General features: G+C 33.1%; 3 protein-coding genes across 3 annotated transcripts in view; 1 reads left to right on the top strand and 2 right to left on the bottom strand.

The window, feature by feature from the left end:
- Nucleotides 1–503: 503 nt before the first annotated feature.
- On the top strand, nt 504–3,050 carry LOC138180714 (leucine-rich repeat and transmembrane domain-containing protein 2). The gene is made up of 3 exons (XM_069114803.1): nt 504–788; nt 1,692–2,054; nt 2,495–3,050. The coding sequence occupies exons 1-3, from the start codon at nt 580–582 to the stop codon at nt 2,871–2,873; spliced, it is 951 nt and encodes a 316-aa protein (XP_068970904.1). The 5' UTR covers nt 504–579; the 3' UTR covers nt 2,874–3,050.
- A 577-nt stretch (nt 3,051–3,627) lies between these two features.
- On the bottom strand, nt 3,628–6,487 carry LOC138180712 (APOBEC1 complementation factor). The gene is made up of 5 exons (XM_069114800.1): nt 5,723–6,487; nt 5,419–5,593; nt 5,018–5,340; nt 4,781–4,910; nt 3,628–4,381 (listed from the first exon to the last, which is right to left on the bottom strand). Exons 1-5 carry the CDS (start codon nt 6,416–6,418, stop codon nt 4,281–4,283), a joined length of 1,425 nt encoding a protein of 474 aa, XP_068970901.1. The 5' UTR covers nt 6,419–6,487; the 3' UTR covers nt 3,628–4,280.
- A 9,782-nt stretch (nt 6,488–16,269) lies between these two features.
- Nucleotides 16,270–22,725, bottom strand: part of LOC138180675 (neurotrimin) — a 65,383-nt gene continuing 58,927 nt past the window's right edge. Inside the window, exons 2-10 of the mRNA XM_069114742.1 lie at nt 20,138–20,341; nt 19,217–19,587; nt 18,295–18,442; nt 17,904–18,179; nt 17,491–17,597; nt 17,207–17,396; nt 17,092–17,118; nt 16,893–17,008; nt 16,270–16,608 (exon numbers count right to left, since the gene is read on the bottom strand). Of these exons, the coding sequence (XP_068970843.1) occupies nt 16,920–17,008; nt 17,092–17,118; nt 17,207–17,396; nt 17,491–17,597; nt 17,904–18,179; nt 18,295–18,442; nt 19,217–19,587; nt 20,138–20,341 (1,412 nt within the window). The 3' untranslated portion in view covers nt 16,270–16,608; nt 16,893–16,919. The remainder of the gene's footprint in view (nt 16,609–16,892; nt 17,009–17,091; nt 17,119–17,206; nt 17,397–17,490; nt 17,598–17,903; nt 18,180–18,294; nt 18,443–19,216; nt 19,588–20,137; nt 20,342–22,725) is intronic.

Raw genomic sequence — 22,725 nt, forward strand, 5'->3', positions numbered from 1 at the left:
AGAAATAGAACACGGTTGTCTTAGGAATATTATCGAACCAGTAAACTAATATATAACTTAATATCTCGCGTATCTTACCATTAATATTTATTATTTAGTGACGCGAGATTTAACTAAAAATCAATTTGCAAGGCATCTTGCCGGTAAATGCAAGGAATATTCCTAAAGTAATACTACGTAAAAGATGTGCTACATTTTTAGATACAAAATTTTTTAATTTTTCTTTTATACGAGTATCGAAAAACCGAGATTTCTCATCGAATGAACGACAGTGCATCGTGAAATATTTTATCCGTAGACGCAAAGAAGATACACTCGAATTTTTTTAATTATCGACCAACTTTAAAGCGAAAATAAAGAGGCACGATAGCGTGTTCTTTTATTTTTCATAGAGTACGAAACGACTTTTTCGATCGGTTACAAAGAGTCCGATTCTCTTATCAAAAGAGGAAAACGTAGCAAGAGTCGAAGGATACGCCGCACCGCCCACACGATTCAGTTGCTCATCGCCCGAGATGTCAGAAACGTACAGTTAATTAAACGCTCGTGTTCAACGTCGGTTCCTGTCTCGCGTGAATCATGAAACGTCTGCTACATGCACTTTTCATTTTTAATCTATTGGCAAACGTCGTAACGGAGCGGGCCAATTGTCGAATCATCAACAAATGGCAAGATAAGAGAGTCACGTTGATCTGCACGGGACTCACGAACTTAACGGTATTGAAGGAAGGGTATAGCAATAGTACGTCCATCACGATTTCAGATTCGAGAATATATAATATACCAGGGTAAGAAAAGGTCATACTTCAGAACTACAAAAGTCATATTTGAGTCGAAAATGTTCGAGTTTTAGACATTTAATAATCTGAAAAATGTATATTTCTATTTTATCGAAACAGAGATATTCTGGACTCAGATTGAATCTATAAATATATGTAGTTGCAATCGCTTTAGAAACTGCGAAAGTTTAGGTCAATTTATTACAAATTGTTTATTCGACAGATGCTATTCTTCTTTATAATTGGACAGTATAGATATAAGATTTTACAACGATAGGTTTTCCCACATGATTATATCCTGACGTTGTTAGGTCATTTCATAACAAATGTCGTTTTTTATTTTTCTTTAGATAAATGTGCGTACCATGTTTCGCTGATATGTTTGTAGGAATTTCTCCCTTTCTGTGTTTCTTAAACAATATCCTCTTGATGGTTTTTGACACGAGTCCGAAGCAATTAGATCGGCTTTTTCGTATTAAAAGAAGTTATAAAATGAGTGTCAACGAAAAGAATTTGCGGCCTTGTATGCTATACAAATTTAAAAAGGCAGTACAATTAAACATACTGTTAGAAACATTGGTAAAGTGTACTTTCAAAAAATCAGGATGATCATCGATGATTAAATATAAACGTAAGTATTAATTTTTTTCACTGAAAAAATGTCGCTTAATAGAGTCCAAAAACGACATTATTTATGAGATGACCTAATATTTCATTGAAAATATTAAGTATGAAATTTGTAACTAGTTGATATCGAATTGTGTTGAGACTATTGAACATTAGAATCGTTACGATGTCAGCTTCCTAACAAGTACGTATTTGATAACATGAAAGCCAGACAGAAGATAATGACGACAAAAATGAACTAAAATTAAGTTGGAAACTCTGATGAAACGTGTCGTTTGTTTATAGATACAGTTTTGAAAGATTTGGCGCGAGTCTCATAACTTTGGATCTACACGGGTCAGACATACAGACTATAAGTCCTGCTGCGTTCGGAAATCTCGCCAAACTGGAGAACTTGCTACTGTGGGGTAACAAGTTGACCACCGTAAACTATGAATGGTTCCTGAACATGAATGTATACAGTTTAAAAACCCTAGACGTGTCGTTCAACAATATCTCTATGATCTATGATATGGTATTCACAATGCTTCCCAATTTGGAGAACTTCTATTTCGATTACAATAAAATAGAAGTCATCAACTTTCAAATGTTCGACTACTTGAGAAACCTTAAAAATGTAAAGTTTGAGAAGAACCCGTGGTTCTGGGGGTAAGTAATTCTGGAACTTTATCGTTTGCGGTTTCTAGTTTAAATGAGTTACGGAAAAATATAAGAGGCAGTCGGCTCTTTTTCGATCTCACTGTCAAGCGTATTCTTAAAAGCTGTGCTACTTATGTAGATACAACTACGTTCTTAAAATAATTAATGGATAATTGATCGACGTGATACAAAATGTGATATTTAAAAGCAAATTCCTTAAATTCTTATCTGTATTTCAATAGTAGAAACTCGTGGTTTTCCAAATCAAGATTTCCGTATAAATGCTATGCTAGAATTCTTTCGTAATATTGTAAAACTATTTTTCTTTTTGCAATGTATATATACATGTGAAAATATTGATATTTTACACACGAGACGTACTACATTCCAACGTGTATCTATAAGGAGTAAATTATTTTAAAGCAATTAATTTGTTTTATAATATATAGATATCGTGCACATTTAACATGGAAGTTTGAAACTATGAATGTGAATTATGGTAAAGATTGGGACGAATGGGAATGGATGAACGCCGTCATCAAAGAGTGCTCCCAAAATGGCTACGGAGTAATACCGCAAGATACAGTTCTCGATTGCATCGTTGAAAACTTACTGAATTACACGTACGAACTGTTTTCTACAGAACAGCAAGACACCAAATGTATCAGGGAAGCCCAACAGTTGGTACGCTGTATGAGACCTAAAAATATTACTGGGAATACGGACGACGAGACTGCGAGAAGAATACTTGAAGATTACACAGCGATTCTACCGACAATGTTCAGATCAAACGTTTTATTTAAACCACCGCAAATTAGAATTCCTTAAATCTATGAAGCACTTAATTAAATCCCAAAATACATATATCTATATGTTTCTTCTAAACGTATATGTAAGTTATATCAAAGTAATGGGAAGTTAGGTACGAGTAGAAAATCTATTTGAGTGCGCGATGTACCTAATTTCTTGTGTATTTTAACCCTAATAAAATTATTCAAAATTGTAGTTTACGTGAATTACTGTAAGCTGCTTGTGATTCAAGATTTTTTGTTACTAAAATTGTAGTTAAATGGATTACAACTAAAATTGCATGGCATAATGTCCCGTAAACATGGTAATAATATGTAAACCTATTTTCGAATGATAAAAAAAAATGCATTCTTTTTATGTAAGAAATATTTAATTAGCATGCAGGTGTCATCCAATTATAACAATATATAGGCTAGAAGGACCACGACTGGAAGTTCCAATTTCACATTCAGAAACGGTTGGATATTTAAAGCAAATGATATCTAAACTTTTGGATGAGAGAGATCAAAATTGGAAACCGGAGAGAATGAGGTTATGGCTTCGAGGACTTTATATGGAGGATAATCATATGATTTCTGATTATAAATTAAGTTCTAAAGATCGAATAATGTTACTTCTTAATAATTGTTAATATAAATTTTTGAGCTAGGTAAACGCGTTCGTGGTTTTTCGTTTTTTAAAACGTTTAAGGAAAAGGATCGTAAACAGACGATTAAATGTGTCCGTTTATTTGAACGTTTATGTAGATACAATTTTGTGAATTGATTGTGCAAACAACTAAACATAATACATCATTATCATTACTAATGCTTCTGTACAATTTTAAAAGTAAAAAAATTATTACGTTAAATCTGAAAATCGAACCAATTAATATATACTTTTATTGATTTTCACAGATTATTATCACATATTCGATTAACTTTTTAACGAGCAGTACGTATATAGTTTAACTCGTACCGGCAGAGTAAAATTAACTTAATATATATTTAAACTATATATTTAACGTAGAGAACCTGCAGTTGCTAGATTTTCTAAATTCAATCTTCTAGTAGATTACTTTAAAAAAATATGCTTATTGTTCAACTTCATTTGTGATAGATATTACAATTAAAATTTTCACAACATTTCACGGTATTTTAAACGATCATTAAAAATGCGCTTTATATCATAATTGAATAAAACTGTAAATATACTCCGATCGATCTTTTTGTACAAATATATTTTGAAAATTTGGTTAAAATTCATTTCAATTGTAAAAATTTACCGTTAAAATCTCAATTTTATGTCAGAAATGCAAAAGTTAATTTACATTTGAAATATTTCCTTAATACTTTTGTCATCATGCTTTCGGATCTCTACGTTATAAATAATATCAATGATCTTTGCATGTTTCGCTATAAAAATCATTCAACGAAAGTAATTTCTTTAATTATAATGTATTTCCCTATTCCAGCTGACTGGCGACCCAACCACAGGATTAATGCCTAGCTTTTGTTCCATGCAATAGTGCTCATTTTCCCGTAGCACTGTTTGAAAACAGACAAAAAAATATTCATAAATCACAGCTACATACTTACCACCGTCTCTCTTTCACTAATGTTTTACAAGCTTCCAAAATATTCGTTAAATAAAATTTGTTAGATTATCGTTAATTAATTATTGATGCAATATTCATGTTACTTGTTTCTAAGTCCAGTTACGAAACAAAGAAATACAGAAATAAACTTTCATACATCCGAAACTTCGAGAAGAATGGAGACATCAAGATAAAGAATTATACGAAACGTGAAATTGATATCAATTACATTCGCGGAGAACGTATCATGTATTGAATTACGTTCATTCGTCTCCCCATGAATTCGAACGCGAAAATTAGCTGGATATATATGTTATTTTTAGAAAATATTTTTATTTCATATACTCACCGAGATCCTGGAACGTAGAAGCTATGAGCTGATACATCTTTGTGCACGCAGCAACAATAGCGTTTTGCTTCGTTGGCATTGATTCTCCGTGATATTCGAACAGAATAAGGGCTTGTCTAACAATAGTTATCTAAGAAAATGAAAGAAAAGGAAACAGACAATAAATAATCAGAAACTAAAAAAAATATGTTGAGAAAATAAAAACAAATATAAATGAATATAATCATATACACTTACTTTACACATAAAAGTGGACTCATTCGCTACGCGCAAACAGTTAAAGTAACAAGTACCGCCAAACTTTTCTCTAATGAAGTTTTGTAAAGCAGTTGTGTGTATTGAGGTTATATCGAGTATATTGTTGGCGTTCACGTCCACGATATTCTTAAGATCAGACTTTTTCACTGGTGTGCGTTTAACGTAACTTGGTTCGAGATTACGTGAGTTTGCATTTGCTAGAGCTTCGTTGATACATCGTTGTCTTTCTAAGACTTTCGTGGCTCCGATTGGTTTTGCCCAACGTATTTCCCATCCTTCAGCCTCAGCGACGCCATTATGTCCTATTTTGTTCTTATTTTAATAAAGTGTGTACAACGATTAAAGACGAAATGAAACATGACATGAAATAATAAGCATACTTGTCATAATATCCATTACACTCTGTGCTGCTTTACGATTTTCATAATGTACGAACGCGAAATGATTAATTTTTTTTAATTTTAAGATAGGAATTTTTGTATTTTTCTGAAAGATATCTCGAATTTTTTGTTGTGGCATGTTCAAAGATAGATTTCGTACAAATAAAGCAGTAACCTATAAATAATAGCAAATGCTATAAATACTTTTTCTTATATTATTAATATAGAAAATTTATGTGTATTTTTCTAATAACATAAGATTCTACATTTTTTTTTATTTTTCACACAGCTTAAAATAGCTTACATTTTCCATAACTTCTTCGTCGATAGGATCACCAGGTTCAGGGTCGGCCCAATCAACCGCGATTTCATGGTCCCATAACATGACTCTTCCAGGTATTAACTTTCGTCTTGCCATCGCGGCTGCTCTGTGATCTTTGAATTCGACGAATATGAAACCACGATTCAGCGTCTTGTCATGTGCACTTGGATACAGATAGATATCAATGATGCCCTCAAGAATCTTATTCAACTCTTGCATAAATTCTTCTTTGCATTTGTTCTTGGGTACACCACCGAAGAACAATCGACAATTATCAACCGATTTAACGACGCCGATACGATGTCCATGTCTGATTTCGTAACCGTCAAGTTTCGCGCACGCGCTTCTTGCTATTTTTGAATTTTCAAACAAGGCGAATGCATATCCGCGAGTTGATCCAGAAAAATCGAGCATCAATCGTAATTCAATCAAACGACCGACCGTTTCCAGCATCGGCATTAATTCGTCCTCGTAACAATCTCGCGGAAGACGGCCAAGAAAAATTTCAGCACCTTTCACGCGTTGCTTCTCGCCACGAATGATTTCTGGAGCAGTTAAACGGCGTTGTCCATTTTCTTGCACCAATTCGTATTTCGTTCTTTGCAACATTTCCAGCAATCTGATCGTCAACTGGCACTCTCCCACAGCATTTTCCCGCGTGTTCTTAGTTATATCCATTATGACGCAAAGTGAAGAACTTTTATCACAAATTTATGCACAACGAAAAGAACGATCTAAATAAGCGAACTGTCGACAACTAACTGATCCTCCTAAGCTTTTTTCCTTATCCCCTTCTTTCTTCTGCTTACCCCCACAACCATACAGAATTTGTAGATATACTCATGTGAAACGTTATTCCTCAAATGGACCAATCGCAGTGATCGATGTGTCACTGCCAATACAGCTATATGTTCTCAGGTAAAGGAAGATAACGAAGCATCTATAGTTGACTCGGGTAGAAAATGTAGGTACAGATATATATCTCAGGGGAGAGAACACGCATCCTATATTATATTTCATATTGTCTATAGATTATAGTGTTAAACAAGTAAATAGGTTAGCTGTAGATTTACTTATGCTTACTATGGAATTACTGTGGTAATTAGTATTATGGAAATATGAATGTAGTTCTGACCTCTAAAAAACATAAGAATTAATGAATTATAAGTAGATAATTATAATAAGAATGTCATTGACTGTGACAATGATAACTTGGTAATAGTTCTCTATTTCTGTATATATGAACTTCCGAAAATATTCGTTGCAATTTATATAAACAGTATCGGAAATTGTGAGACGAATTTATTTGCTACACAAACGTTGTATCAAATAAATTACAAAATTAATTAGCATAGTTGTAGAATATGAATAGAATGAACAAGGACTATTAATTAGGGTTCTTACCTAATCGACGGTCTCTGTCCATTTTATTTTATTATTTTTTTTTATTTGCCTCTCTATTCCAAGTATTTTATTACCTGATTATTAATAAGTACTGAATATTCCTATGTTAATTTGAATATGATTATCTGATTTCAAACATGAGTTCGATTGCCATGACTTTTATGACAATCGTGCACAAGATAAATAAATTTTGATAATCTTTCATTAGTTTATTTGAAAGATATTTCTTTGATATATTTATCTTCGTGTACAAACGTGATAGAGAGATAGATTTAATATTTTGGTTTTATCAAAATGGATTTCAATTTATTGTAGCAACTTACAATCATAAAGTAGGTGTATCATCAACCACTGAATTTCATTTACACGTGTCTTACCTGTAAACCAAATATGGCACATGCAACTGTGTAGTAGCATTTTGACATGTGCCTTTGATCGTCAATTTCGTGAGCAATTTCGAGCATCAACGACGCAAAAAGAAAACAACTGTATTTTAAAAATGTATACTAAGAAATATTGAATATAACTTATTACAAAATAAATTTTATTCCGTTTTTACGTAAATTTATTTCATTTTAATACTCTCTTTCATTGTTCCATGAAAGAGGCCGTCCCTGAAACAATAGTTCTGGGCCTCAAGAACTTTAATTCGGTTCTGCTGATCCATCGTCTTCGGACAATACGCCCGCACCATTGCACGCTTGCGCGGAAAGGTCTATATACGGACTTCGTGAATTTAAAAAATTGAATATACGTGGGTTATCAAAAATAGAAGTATTCATGTAAAATTCAAATTGTGAATACTTTAATACATTCAATGCGGTATGCAAAATCAAAAGGGGCCCGTGGTGGCAGAAATCAATTTTTTTATAACTCGTAGCCATAGTAATAGAAGTTCGTTTCGAGGGCGCCGTGATTTTTATTTAATATTCATATTTTTGAATCTACTTTTTAAAGGAAGTTGAGCATTTTGTGGTTATTATATATTTCTTTCGAAATTAAAGAGATCAGTGTTGCGGAAGTAAAGTTATATGTATAGTTCAGTATACCGAACCGAATATTCCTTTACAAGTTACAGAGTTCAGAATAGTGTCAATATCATAATATTCTTTTTTCTTTGTTCTAAACTAGATAAAAGTGTCTTTTACACGGAATGCTGCTAGTAGGATTGCGGATTGATATATAACTTCCTTGTAAGATTCCGCTGTATGGAGATAAATGTCTCGCAGCTTAGATTACGAAATATCTATTTCTTTATGCAGGTTTATGATCAAATAGAACTCGATGTTCTTGTTAATACCGTGAATTTCGTGATTTATATGTAATGTCGAGTGGCTCATGAGCGGTTCTCATGCGTAGTCATTTCTACTCGCTTTACATTATTTTTATATTAATCGATTAATCTTTGGGAATTGATGCTAAGTTAAGAATTAACTCTCTGTATACTCGAGTCTACACTATTGAAAATTTCCATAGGGGTTTTGGATGATCTAGATTGGATTGTAAATACATACTCGTTAATAAGTGAATTATTAGCATCCTTCATAGGATGTCGTTGAACATTGCAAGGACATCATGGGATGTCGTACGTTTTTGTTTTAATTAATTATAAAATAGATGTACATGTAGATGCAATTAGAGAAATATGTTTTAAAAATAAGTACATGTATAGAATCCAATTTTATCCTACTTTATCCTATTCTATCGTATTCTATCCTATATCTATGAAATTAAAAGCAATAAAAAACAATTAGTATACATAAACATCTGTATAAATACTTACTTATATATATATAATACATAAGAAATATATAAGATACATACATATAAAATATGTATAATTATAATTTTCTAACCTAAGATATATATTATTTTATTTCAAACTAAATGTTATCATCTTTTCTATTTTTTAACCAATTTTATTTAATCAAATTACATTATGACACGCGTGCTAATTTTTAAACACAGATATCCAGGTTTCGAATTCATAAATTTTGTTCATCCAGATTATGTTAGCTTATGCTTACAACCAGTTTAACGTATTAGTTTTTTATTTGAAACATAATACCCTCCTATGGAAAATATATCCTTTCCAAGAATTTAACGATTCTTATCGCATAAGTATATATATGTATATGTTCGACTTGCCAGAGGGCCCCCACACTTCTTACCAACTGAAATTGCTTATGTAAACAGAGACGCGGGGGGTTAGTCTAGTGCCGAAAGTCGAAAGTGCCTTTCAGTATCACTCCGTAACAGGTGTCGATTTGTGTGATAAATATTTTATAATCATTCTTTTACCACTGAAACGCACGCTACTGTAAACTTCGTTTAACGAAGGTACATTTTTATTCCATAATTTATTAAAATCTTTTGTAATCTAATATTCGATTATCTTTTTTTCTGTTTATTCCAGTAGCTTTGTTCCAGTAGCTCGTACATTAAGCTTTCAAGATGCAATTTAGGTTTGATTGTTTCATTTTCGTACAGTTTGCTCTTTTTATACATTTATTTTAACACTTCTTTTTTGGTGCAGATCGTTGTTTGATTGCGAGGGAAACTTCGAAGTATTAGAGGGATGCTGCGAAATTCAAAAAAATTAGACGAATTGTTTCGTTGTTTCCATCTACATATATCTTAAATAGTATTCTGTACAGTTAGAATGAATGTTCTTGATAAACGTTTCTACTTCTTTCGTACTTTTTTAATTTAATTTAATTTAAAGTCGATTGACTTGATTTTATTGTATATGTGTAGTCTCCTTTAAGAGATTGCAGTTAGTTGTACATTGTTGCATTTCCCGCGTGAATTTTCTATAGCACCGCCATCTCACGACTTTTATCAATAATTTTTATTGTTTCTGAAGAAGACGCCATTACAAGTTCAGCCTTTGGCGCGTAATATTATTGTGCTCTTCAAGCAACTGTTTTGCCAAGGAATTCTTGATTTGTTGCAAAGATTTTCGAGTATTTATAAAATGTGATACGGTTTATTGCTAGAAGATATATCTCAGTCTCCGGTAACACAATATAATCTCTAAAATTAGATATATTGCATTTAGAATATTCGTTAGTGTTCAGTATAGAGATACATTTTTATAAAATTAGCAAATAAAACTTTACCCTTCTGTAGACATCGTTTTGATATGTAACTTTAAACATGTTTTATTTCTTCCCCTACAGCTCCCCTCCCCCTAACACTTTCAGAGAAAGTTTTTGTGATCTCGTGCAATGCGATTAGTTGAGTCAGTGTGTGTTTCGTAATTGTAATTTCAATATTTCTCAGAGCAAAATAGCTCTTATTAGTATTAATTCTAATAGTTACACGCGAAATTAGAGTCAGTGTTTGTTCGCCGGTTTATGTATCGGGCGCGTTGGTAATTTTTTTCTTTTTTTTGTGTTATCTTTTTTAAATATTCGTTTTCGGTATTCGAATCAGTGCTCAAGAGGATGAAGCCTCTCCTGCAGCTTAGCAATGTAAGTATTTTTGCACATTATTCATGAATTTAGTTTATTCTTTGTGTATTGTTTGAATTATTTGAATATCTATTGGAATTAAGTCTCAAAGTTTCAATATTGAATTATGATATCTAAATTTCAAATTGTTCTATTAAAGTTCCAATTCTTATAGTAATTACAGTTTATTAGAATTTCAATTTTGATTATAATCAAAGTTCTAAGTTTAATAGAATTTCATGGTTCATTATCTTGAACATTTGGAACACTCAACACTGTGATTTTAAAAGTAAATTATAATGTTACATATTTTGTTACAGATTTTTCACAATCTCCATTTCCTCCTGTTCTCTGGATAGGATCTTATGGTGCTTTAAAAGCCAAGAATGTAAGTATTGTACTGCAGTTAACTGTATTTCTTTCTTTTTTTCCTTAATCATAATTGATCAAGAAATAATATTTGCTGAAAATTCTTATTTTTCCCTATTACATTGATAAACTATAAAATTTTGTCCTCAACAATAAATTATATATATACACACACACACACGCTATTTTATCTTTTGTTACAGATATTTCACAACTAATACTTCTACCATAAGGTTCGATGATTCTTCCGAGATGACGGTCTTCATGATGGTTTGTTATGAGCTACGTTGACATTGTCCACATCGTTCTTCATATGTAACTGTGAGTCGCATGCTTTTTTGTTTCTCCAATCAGTCACTCATGCCGTAGAATGAAAGATCCGAATCGACACGGGAGACTGGTTGTATTACGTAGAATTTTTTACAAGCATAGTGACCACGGGTATCTAATATACCCGTAAGTGATAATACATATTTTTATTGTATGTGTTTTATTTATTAGTTCAGGATAGGTCTTCTTGCATATTGCATTTTTTATTAGCATGAATAATATTACGTAATGTTAGTAATTGATTAATTAATTATGAATGATCATGAGTGGATTTATACGGATGTAAGTACGCGTATGAATAAAATATGAATGTTTCGATAAATGATAAATGTTGAAATTACTTACTGAATTGATTATTTTGAAGAAGTTAAATACTCTAGTATCGTGGAAAAATCATTTCGAAAATACTGATGAGCTGCAGATAGAAAACAATGAAAGTGCTCGTGGCCCTTTAGGGCAATGGATGACAATACATATTATACATAACTGTAAAAGTATTAAAGTCCACTTCCTTCCGGACAAAAATGTATTTTCTGTGTGCAAGAAGGAACTTCGCGGTAGGCAGATTTTAGAATCAAAGCAACAAATTTTGAATATTTTTTCGTGATTTCGAAAATATGCTTTGACGAAGAGATCACCTTAAATTATTTAACATTAATGTTTAAACTGCAGTCCATTAATACATTGCATTGAGTTTTAATGTTTTCTTTCATAAATAAATTCCTTCTCATAAATAAGTTCTTTGCCCACTTTTTTACAATACTAGAATTTCAATAGTTTCTTATGCTATTAAATTCAGTAAATTAATGTAGATTCACAATAATTTCAAATATAATGAATAAATGAAAAATGAAGATCCGTTAGATGCATACAAAGCAGATATACTAATCATCTTTTAGATCAGGATTTTCAGGTTTAATCCTTTCCGTACCCATTTCCAGGATCTTATTCGCGTGCCCAGGTGCTACGCGGGTGAAGGAAAGGCAATGGGTACGATGACCATAAACTTCATAATTTATTAGCGACTGACGATAATTGGTGTATCGTGAACGACGTAATTTCCACATTGTGTGCGTGTGTGGTTAGGCTGTGGAATTGCGTCGTCGTTTCGATTCTTATTAATATTCAAAAAATTCACAAATATAGATAATAATATTCTTTATTCTACAATAACATTCAAATAACAATGTAATGGTACCAAATTTCGTACCATTTGTTCAATAGTCGTCACTTCTTTAGAAAATGCAATACATATATATCTTCAATTGTAAATTTATTTTTAGTTAAAACTAAAATGTGTATGTATTTGTATCGCACAATGGTCGCTAACTATCGTCAGTTGATTTCAGGAAAACGGTACGTAAATTGGAGTGTGAAAGTTGAATGTCAAACTCGGGTGTCGGAGGCGTCCCGGGACGTTCTCTCTAGTGTAGGCTCTTGCGCCCGGGTGTTATGTGTGAGAACCGTGGAGCGAGTGTGTTGGTGTACTTGTGTTGCCATTTTTTAAATATAGGGTTAGGTAGGATAGGTAGTATTCTTTCTGGTGTGTCTGTTAATTATAAGTAGGTAGGACCGGGCAGGTTGGCACAGTCTCTGGTCGGGTAGACGCGTCTTCGTGTGACAAACCTGTTTCTGGAAATCTGATTTGAAAAATCGACGGTGAAACTGGCACGGGTAGAGCATGCTCTCGTCTCTGGTTTTGCCTATCGATTTTTCGAATTTCGCGGTCGCGGTCGCGAGTAAGCTCGAAACGAACGTTTATTGCTCGAGCACGCACATGCGACTGGGCAACGATCATAATGATCGTTCGTCGTCTATGTGCACGGGGGAGATAGCATCCGCGATTTATATTTTTATTTTATCCTTATAAGTTATTTTTTATTTTGCGATTAGAAAGACTCGAGCCTAGGTTTAAGTTTCAGCGGGCATTGCGCCCGAAGAAAGAAGAGGCTATGAGCCGAAGAGGCCCGACAAACTGTCATTGAAGAGGGCAACTACTCATGGCTCTTCATCCTCTGGATCATCCAGAGCATGGAAAGTCATTCGTATTATCACTTTGTCACTATGCTCCTCTTTAGTATTTGTAGTAGTAGTATGTACTTCTCTTCTGGCCGATTTACGATGTCGGCTCATCGTTACATTGGGCAAATCTTTGTTTTTTCTTAGTGTTGCGAATAATAATACCGGTTTGAATCAGAGTTGCGAGAAAATGGTGACTACGGTTTGAGTTAGCGTTGCGACGAAATATCGATCGTGTTTGCTGTAGTATTGCGAACTATAATAGATTGTTCTTAGCATTTCTTATTATAAATTATTAGAATTTCTTAAAGTATTATATCTCTTCTATTTAAATGTTAATTAATTTTTTACTATTGCGATTTTTAATTATTGCGAATAATTAAAGTAGCTTTTATGATAGTTCGATCAGAAATAGTAATTTTTATTTGATTCAGTTTAAGAATTAGTGTTGCGATATTATTCAGTCGCGACTATCTTGCTTACTTTTACAATTAGCGTTGCGTTGATGAATAGTCGCGTTTCTTTAATTAGTGTTGCGTTGATAAAACGCGATGCCCAAGCCTCTTTCACTGTGAGTGTGGAAGTACGTTCCCGATTCCTGGATCACTTGATGCAACTGATATAGTTGTGTTTGATATTACTAAATATCTTTTAATTTGTTGTAATATTATTGGTATAATTTTTAAATAATTTTATTAACAATTTAGTTAATGCTTAAATATATTAGTCTGATAGGCATCCAAATTACCCGAGAATAGTTAAAATTGTGTAGAATCGATACGTGATACAATTATTTATTATATAAGAAATAATACGAGCTGATTGGTTGTGATCGCGATTGTAATTAGCTTCACTAAATATGTTTCATTGCTTTCTATATGAGTAAAGATGGCATAGGTTCTTACCTTCTAGTTTCTTTTTTTTTTTTTTTTTTTTTTAGTAAATATCATTAATTTAATTTTAATAATAGTTATCATTAATTTTGTGTTAGGACGAATAAGTATCGCGAGGACATTCATATCGCAATTTTAAGATACCATTCCTTGTATATCGTTTATAATTTCATAGCAAAATTAATTTTATCTCAAACCATGACTAGTGTTGTAATTTTCTTCTATGGACGATTAAAAGTTCATGAATTCAAAGTTAGATAGCGGCTTCTGCGTTACCGCTTTCGATTTAAGTTGAATATAATTCCTATTTATGCCGTAGCAAATCGTAGAGGGCGTAAAAAACACTCTGATTTTTTGAGGTCGGTATTTCAGGACATTAGGCAGAAAATCCCATACACTGTCGGTATCTTGTACTTAATCACTATTAACAGCTTGGGGGATCTCGTGTCACATGTTCTGAAATACCGGCTGGTGAAAAGAAGAGATGTTTTATCGCTAATTAGATACTGTTAAAAAATTGGATACGATATAAACGACGAAATTATGGAAGTAGAAATATATAGTTTTAATATATTTTCAATGAATTAACACCTTATAAAATATTACTAATTATTAGATCTAAGTATATTAAGTTTCATTTTATTTATTAGTACCTCTATATGAGTAAAAAAATGTACTATGCAAATAAAATATGTAGAACCAGATAGAAGAAAACGCTTCATTGGGAGATAAGGATATGTCCAAATGCTTTTTGTAGCTATCGTAGCTTTCTTCTATTTATCGTGTAGCATTCGTTTAATCGGTTATCAGATCCCATAGGAAGTTTTTGGGTATAGAGTGTAATACAGTAATGGTTCGTTTTAATTAAATGATTTTATTGGTCAAAATATCTTCTATTATATTTAACAACCTTGCTTTACAATAAGTTCGATAAAAGAATTAGGCAACTGTCCAAATCATATGGAATAAAAAAGTAGTTACATATTAAGTCTATTCTGTAATTCATCTGTGATAATAAAATCTTACGCAAATAAAACGTGATAAGGACATAAAATCGAGTTATCAAAATCGGAACTAATAAATTTATTTAGATCGTCCAAAGGTAGTAATGAATTTCTTTTAAAAATGTCGAAGGAGTATCCGTATAATGCGTTTAAAATTATGCAACGAATTTATTATCAAACGAATAAATGCAACGAACTCTATACAAAAGTAATATGTAGTTGTCCTATACAGAGCGTCAAGTTAAGCGTGACTGAAATTCCTACGCGTAAACGTTTACATAATGTGCACCATTTGTTGGAACCGACTGTATTTTTGTACAATATTTATTTGTTAATCTATTAATTGTAACGGTTGTTATAAATCAATGCAACGACGTGTCTCTGTACTAGAAGCTACGAAGCTATTTTGGAAAACGATACATCATTTCTTGCATTCTCCATCAGGCATTCATTTCCACTCATAACATTATTACATTGAAGTCTGAATTGAAAGCACATATAGGAAATTTGTAATATTATAGATTTTGAAAAGGTGCCAGTGCGGTATATGTGCTTCCAACCCGCGTGTTTTCGTCGACTAACTACGGCGGTCCTTAATAACATTATTTCTTTGCTATTACACATTAGGTACCTACATGTCCTTCGTTCGCGATAGAAGGATGGCTTATCAGTGCCAGTTTCTGTACACGATCGATAGTTAAAATAAACCTGCGTACATGGCACTAAACAACATTATAGAACACGGATCTAGTAATCTTAAGCATACAAAAATAAATTATAATAATAATCATGTATCTTTGAACTTATACATGTACAATGAATACTATATTATGTGTACGTATATATATAATATATATAGATATATAAATATATTTTAAAGTACAGTATCCCTTATAATTATTCTTGATTTAGAATACAACGAAAATGCTCTTTTTCTTTTTTAATAATACGTACCAGAACATCTAGGAGAATTACCTAATGCATGTCAAATAATCTGAAACTACCTTTTTATACACAAGGAATGCCCACAATTAAATTTCGACAAATTTTTGTAAAAAAAAAAAAAGAAAAAAAAGGAAGCGGCATACTGATATAAAACAAGTATCCGTGTTCGTTGTACTTGCATAGAAATGACGATATAATTCTTTTCTTTGTACCATCGTGAAATTTTACTCCAGCAACAAGCAGGGATAGAAATCGTAGATAACGTGCTATCGCAAATATTATTTTCCTACAGGGAACACATCGATCGTTTAGCGCTTGCTTAAAACATTAATTAATACATTATTTTAAAAAATATATTACACCAGCAATTTACAGTTCTCCTAGACATTCTTGTTTCACTAAACCCACCATTGCATTTGCTGGTGTATGCTTTGGCTGCAGCAAATTACCTGTACACAGAAAAATGTTTATGAAATGAATTTTTAATTAAAGTCTATAAATATCTTTTAACGTAGAAAAATCAGATTGGAAATATTTGTAGGAAAGATTATTACACAGTGAGACAAAATATGTATTTTCTTCGGTAAAAGAATAATAAATATTTCTATAGATTTTTAAAGAAAACATTTCCAAAATCGTCAGTTTTGAAATTCTTGGATCCATTATTTTATGTTCCTGAGAGATACGTATATTTTCGTAAAACAATATTTCTGTCTGTAAATTGCATACGTACCTATTATAGTTTAAGGAGTTCAGTAAATTACAGACTTAGAGCATAGGACGAAACGACTAGGAATAAGGTTGTAATGTCTAACGCGAATCGATATGCGCTTGATGACGATCCTTTAACTGAAAACGCATTAAATATTCATAAGAATCATGCTCATTTACAAAGAGATGCTATTACTCAATGTATATATTGCGATATTTACCATTCTCAGCTTGCTCACCCGCGTATACTGTAAAGCAACGGAAAAGAAACTTTAGTAAACCAGCAACTTCATTATACAACGAACGATTACAAAAGTCATCTTTCCATCTTCTTACCTCCTACAAACATGTGTGGTTTTGATGGCGGGGACCATCCGAAATCGTTTCTGGCCATAAGGATCGCTTCATACGATCCAGGTTCAAGCCCTTCGAATTTATATTCCACGGTAAATTGATTTCCTTTACCATTCGTTACCGTCGGCTTCAGAATTGTCCAATTATCGTCTCCTTTGCAACGATATTGTAGCTATATTATGCAATTAATACATTTATATTATCATATGAAAAGAGATACTAATAGATACGAAGATAGTAGAGAACGGTAATACGCATTTAATTACCTTGTATTCGGTAATTGGCGAATAACTCTCCAATTGCCATTTTAAAATCAATCCCGAATCGGTCTTTGTCATCTCACCACCAAAAATCATCGCTTGAGACGGAAGACCTGTAAAGCGAATTAATCGGCATTTCATTGTAGCACATTATTTTCGAGTATAAAATATCCAAATTCTCGAAATTTTGGCTTTACAAATTTTCGAATTTCCAGATCTCTAAATTTCCATACTTTGCGACTCTCAAATCCTCGAACTATCAAATTTTCGAACATTCAAATTTTAGAATCTTCTTCATTTTCAAACTTTTGTGCGTTAAAAATTTCCAAACATCGAAACATTTCAGTCGCTCTCTAACGTGTTTTATTTTATTTTTCAAATTTTCCCTTCTAATTGAAAAAAGAAGAAGAAACTCATACCGGTAAGGGAAATAGTTTTCTCTGCTCGTCCTAATTTATTTTGCGCGATGCACGTATAATTTCCCAAGTGTTCCTTTTCGGTATGCAGAATCTCGAGGATATGCCGTGTTTTGTTCCCCTTGATCTCTATGCTTCCTTTTTTCGGCATCACTTCCTTTTCATCTTTCATCCACGTCACTTTAGCATGCGGATGAGCGTGCACGTTACACATCAACTGTGATTCAACACCGAGACCGGTATGCACCCATTTCCCCTTTGTCTCTATTTCGGGAGCGTCTACGAAAACAAATTGTACACGTTCTTTTATGTTTGATTTATTCCATTGAGGCAACATTTAAATATAGAATAGTAGGTCACTGTAACAACGAGAACGTGTACCACAAATTCTTACAGTTAACAACGACGTTAATGGCTTCTACAGGTGGATTCTCCAAGCCGTTCTCCATCAAACACTGATAACGGCCACCATCGTGTTTGTTAATATTTATTATAGTTATACGGTTGCCACTGACGATTACGTTATTATGCACTCTTTCGTTCTGTAATAAAAAATAAAAAGAAAAAGGTGAGAAATGTATGAACCATATTTACTAGACTTTCGTCGAATAAATGTCTTAATACGTTTTATAAATAAGAATCGCGATTTCTTGCGATCATTACTTTTCCTTAATTAAACGTTCCAATGAAACTTTTTCATTTATCTTTAACCCATTAAAGACTAAGCAATGAAATGACACGTAAAAGTTGTGTAAACGCAATATTATTGAAAATGCGAATAAAGTAATTTACATGCTGTTTTCTAGAAGTAGAACAAACGTATTGAAATAGCGAATACTTCATAAAAATCCACTATATACAAATCAGGGAAACTAAAAAGTAAAAAGATGATCGCGTTAATTTTTCCAATCTTTACGAGAGACTACGTTCTAGGTAGAAGCATTAATCTAAATATATCATATCATTCTTCTAAAAGGATAATCTAAGGTATATTATTTTATTTTTGGATCTTAAACATTATTCAAGTTCCTCGACATCCTTCACGAAGCCATTCCTCAGCCAGTTTTTTAACAATTTACTTTTTGAAATGTATCGAGCAATATTTAATTTGTATCCTAAATAAAGGGAAAATTCAATTATTCTGGAAAATATTTTAAAAATATTTCTCTTTACAAGATACAATTCTTTAGAGTCTTTTTTACAATCAGAATGTTAAGACGTCCTGACTTCGGAGAAAGATTGCAAATGAAATAAATTTTTGCCAGAGTTTGTCACGTTCCTTCGCGTACAGAATACGAGTAAAAATATTATCTTACCTCGTGATACCACTTTATCTCATTTATCGGTTCTATCCTTGTTTCACAACCGAGGGTAATGTTTTGACCGACGTTGACTTCTACTCTTTTCGCAGGGATGACCTGTATCACGGGTGCTTTATGCTGCTGCGTTGGCGACGATGTCGATGGAACCGGTGCTTGGTCAGAAACTAACACTCTATGCTTAATCGTAATGGGCGGCTTGTTCAAAATACTGCACTCGTAATCGTTGGAAGTATCATTGACCGTTGCATTGTAGATCACTAATGTATTGTCCCATAGTCGAACCATCCTCTCCTTGTCTGCGTTCATCGGATTCGAGTCGTAGTAGAGAAATTCGTCGTCTTTCTTCCACGTGACAGCGAATTTTTCTAAGATATTACAATTTGGTCAAATCTCTGTACACATTTAGATTTAACTCCTTGCACTGGAGAAGCATTTTAACGTTTTTGTCTATCAATTCGATAATTAAAAATTGAAATCGCGAGATAAAATGTTCAGTTACTTGTTTTGTTATAAAATAAATATTTCATATTTTAAACTGTGATATTTCTTGTTAAGACAATGAATCTTACAATGGTATCATTAAAATTGATAAAACGAAGCATTTCGTGAATTTCTTATTGAGAAAATCAAGAAAGCTGATTAAGATTACTCGATCGTTTACCATTTTTATATTTAATTTCTGATTTCTAAATACAGTGGAGAACAAATTTATATTATACATATGTAATAATGGATCACGAAGAATATCTCTGATGAAAAAAGAAGGTACTTTTTGACAAAATATTCACGCTTAGCAATTTTGCGAACTGACACAATACATTAAAAAGATCGTATCAGAACGCTTGTATTCCGGATGCAAGGGGTTAAGAAAAACATTAAAAATGTAGAAATTCTACATGTTGATTTCGTACCAACCTGCATTTTTCAATAGACAATGTAGATATATGGTGCTTCCATTTCTCACGTGTATACTCTGTGGCTTAGATATGATTTGTGGTGGTTCCTCAAGAGCTCCAGTATCATCTTCGTCATCGATGGTATCATCGTCGTTATAATCAGACGGTGGATCGTCTTCGATGTAATCGACACTCTCGGAACTTTTAGCCGGTTTGCACCAAGCTGTAATCAAAAGGAATACGTTACCGTAACACGTATTTTCTTTCTGAATTTCGTTTTAAAATTCTTTGAACACGCGTCGTTTTCTTCGGTTCCCGTGAATCTTGTACGCTTTATTAACATGGCAAAGAAAATGCTAAGAAGGCGAAGAGAATTTTTATCCTCTATTCAAACACGAATGCAAAAATCGCGATCTCGCGTTCACGATCGCTAGTAGAGTAGGACCTTTAATGTCAATGTTATTTACGATTTACCGAGTGAAATCTGTTTGTATACTTAAAACTTTCGGTTTAGTACTTTCTTGTTAGTACATAGTTAATACATATATTAATTTGGACTCGTTATAATAATGACGCCAATAAAGATAACAATATCGACGTTAAAAATTAATTGCCTCGATTATGCGAATTTTTCAAAATTATCCATTGTTCGGAAGGTTAATCGTTCGAATTCTAGCAACTGACGGTATAGTAAAAGTAATTAATGAAGAATGAAACGTTCGAAATACCGACAGTACACGCACTGATATTCCTAATAATATTAAAAATTAATTACTCATGTGTAACTGCTTCAAAATTTAATCCTCGCTCGAACGATTAATCATCCGAAATCTGGGCACCGACCTCGCGTACCACACAAAGAAGAACGAATCTATTGTTATAGACCGATCGCTAACAGCTGTTACCTAGTTCTTTCTCAAAGGAAACACCTAAGATTTATATCCAGGAGAGGCCTCGAACAACGGTCGAAAAGAAGGACACGCCAGTTGCAATTAGATTTCTAGTGCACGACATGCGCTTAATTTCAGGCCAGCGTATGTAAGCACACAGTTTTCTAATAATACACGGCCCTATACTTGTCTGTCTTTCCCAACAATGCTCTTTTCTGCTTGTTTGCGTGTGACTTGCGTGTGGCGGCGGCTATCGGGAGGCCACGGTTTAACAGGATAAAAAATTTCAGGGTGAACAGTGGAACGAATGAAATAAGAGGTCCACACCCTCGTTGGCTGCGTGTCTATGCTCACTTTGCCCTATTTTCAGCCACGTTCGTTTTATGTTCATCGTTTACGTATCCACGCTACGATCGCCTTCGATGTCAACTAAAACCACCACACCTCTGTCCATGGACAGACGAAGATAATAGCGAAAATTTGAGATGAAATAAAAGTAAAGTATGCTACTAAATTTTCTTCGAAATCGAAGAATTTTAATAAACGTTGAATAATTTTAGACCAGATTCTTTGGACCAGAAACAGCACATCATCGTCGATGGAAAGATGAAGCGATGTTGTAGCCGAGATGGGTCACTGGATGAAATAAAAATGAAAATAATTTTGATGAATTTTGAATAATTGATCCATGTCCTTTGGAGCTTTTGATTTCGTTATCGGACACTCGAGAAGCAGGTAAAAGCGTCGACGGCTGACCCACTTCCGGTCCCCACTTAAGGTCCACTACGCTCGCGTGAGCTTCGCATTGTCGATACGCCCGAGATCTCGCGGTATCCTTTACTTCAGCCTTCGTGAATTTATGCTTGATTCGAGAATAGCTAGTTAGTCTAGATCTGAAAAGCTTTCAGATTTAGGACACCGTGAACGCCTCTTTGATAAGCTTTGATTACATTGCGAGTTTCAAAAGAACCTTCAAAGTCTTTGTATTCCGATGAAACTTGATTACTTTTGCACGATTAAAGACATTAAGACGTGATATTAATGAAAGATGTTCGAGATTGAAATAGGAATTTGCAATTCTTGCGAATGTTAGGTGTAATTTGCTGCAAGAACGTTGAAAGAGGTGAAAAACGTTTATACGAGTATTATTACACGAAAGGATTGAATTATTTGGAATAATAACTGCGATTATATCAAGAACGACCTATAAATCTAGGTTAATGGCTGACCACTACGGTAGCCAGTTCTGTTTCCACTTAGCCTGTAACCCCTTGCTAGCGACTCAGCGTCGACATCCCTTGGCAACGGCCTAGAAAAGTCGCCACGGTGTTCCATTGCTTAATTTATTCTCACCATGGGGTGCTTAACGTACTCTTCCCTTTTTGTCGACCTTCGATGACCAATCGAAGCGAACACATATATTTCACTTAACAGACATCCTTGAAAATGGAAATTCAGGTTTTATCAATAGTAACATCGTTCAATTTTTATAATTGTTTTATATCATAAAGTTCGATGAATTCTTTTATCAATTAATTTTATAAATAGTCTACGGTTCTTATATATTTATGAGAATATTGAATGTGAGAATAATGTGAGAATAATGAATATTGAATTGTATGTATTGAATATGAATATACAACGATGTACTGAGTGTACGTAATACGTAAAAATAATAAAATTGCCAAATTATTCGTTAGATTTTTGCGTATCTTCG

The sequence above is a fragment of the Bombus flavifrons genome, chromosome 6, assembly GCF_040668555.2.
Source record: "Bombus flavifrons isolate JBK064 chromosome 6, iyBomFlav1_principal, whole genome shotgun sequence".
NCBI lineage: Eukaryota > Metazoa > Arthropoda > Insecta > Hymenoptera > Apidae > Bombus > Bombus flavifrons.

Coding starts and splice junctions, on each gene's coding strand:
- LOC138180714 (XM_069114803.1), top strand. CDS start 580: ATGAAACGTCTGCTACATGCACTTTTCATTTTTAATCTATTGGCAAAC. Junction 789..1,691: donor AGAATATATAATATACCAGG/GTAAGAAAAGGT, acceptor GTTTGTTTATAG/ATACAGTTTTGAAAGATTTG. Junction 2,055..2,494: donor AAGAACCCGTGGTTCTGGGG/GTAAGTAATTCT, acceptor TATAATATATAG/ATATCGTGCACATTTAACAT.
- LOC138180712 (XM_069114800.1), bottom strand. CDS start 6,418: ATGGATATAACTAAGAACACGCGGGAAAATGCTGTGGGAGAGTGCCAG. Junction 5,341..5,418: donor TGTAATGGATATTATGACAA/GTATGCTTATTA, acceptor AGAACAAAATAG/GACATAATGGCGTCGCTGAG. Junction 4,382..4,780: donor TTCTACGTTCCAGGATCTCG/GTGAGTATATGA, acceptor GTTTTCAAACAG/TGCTACGGGAAAATGAGCAC.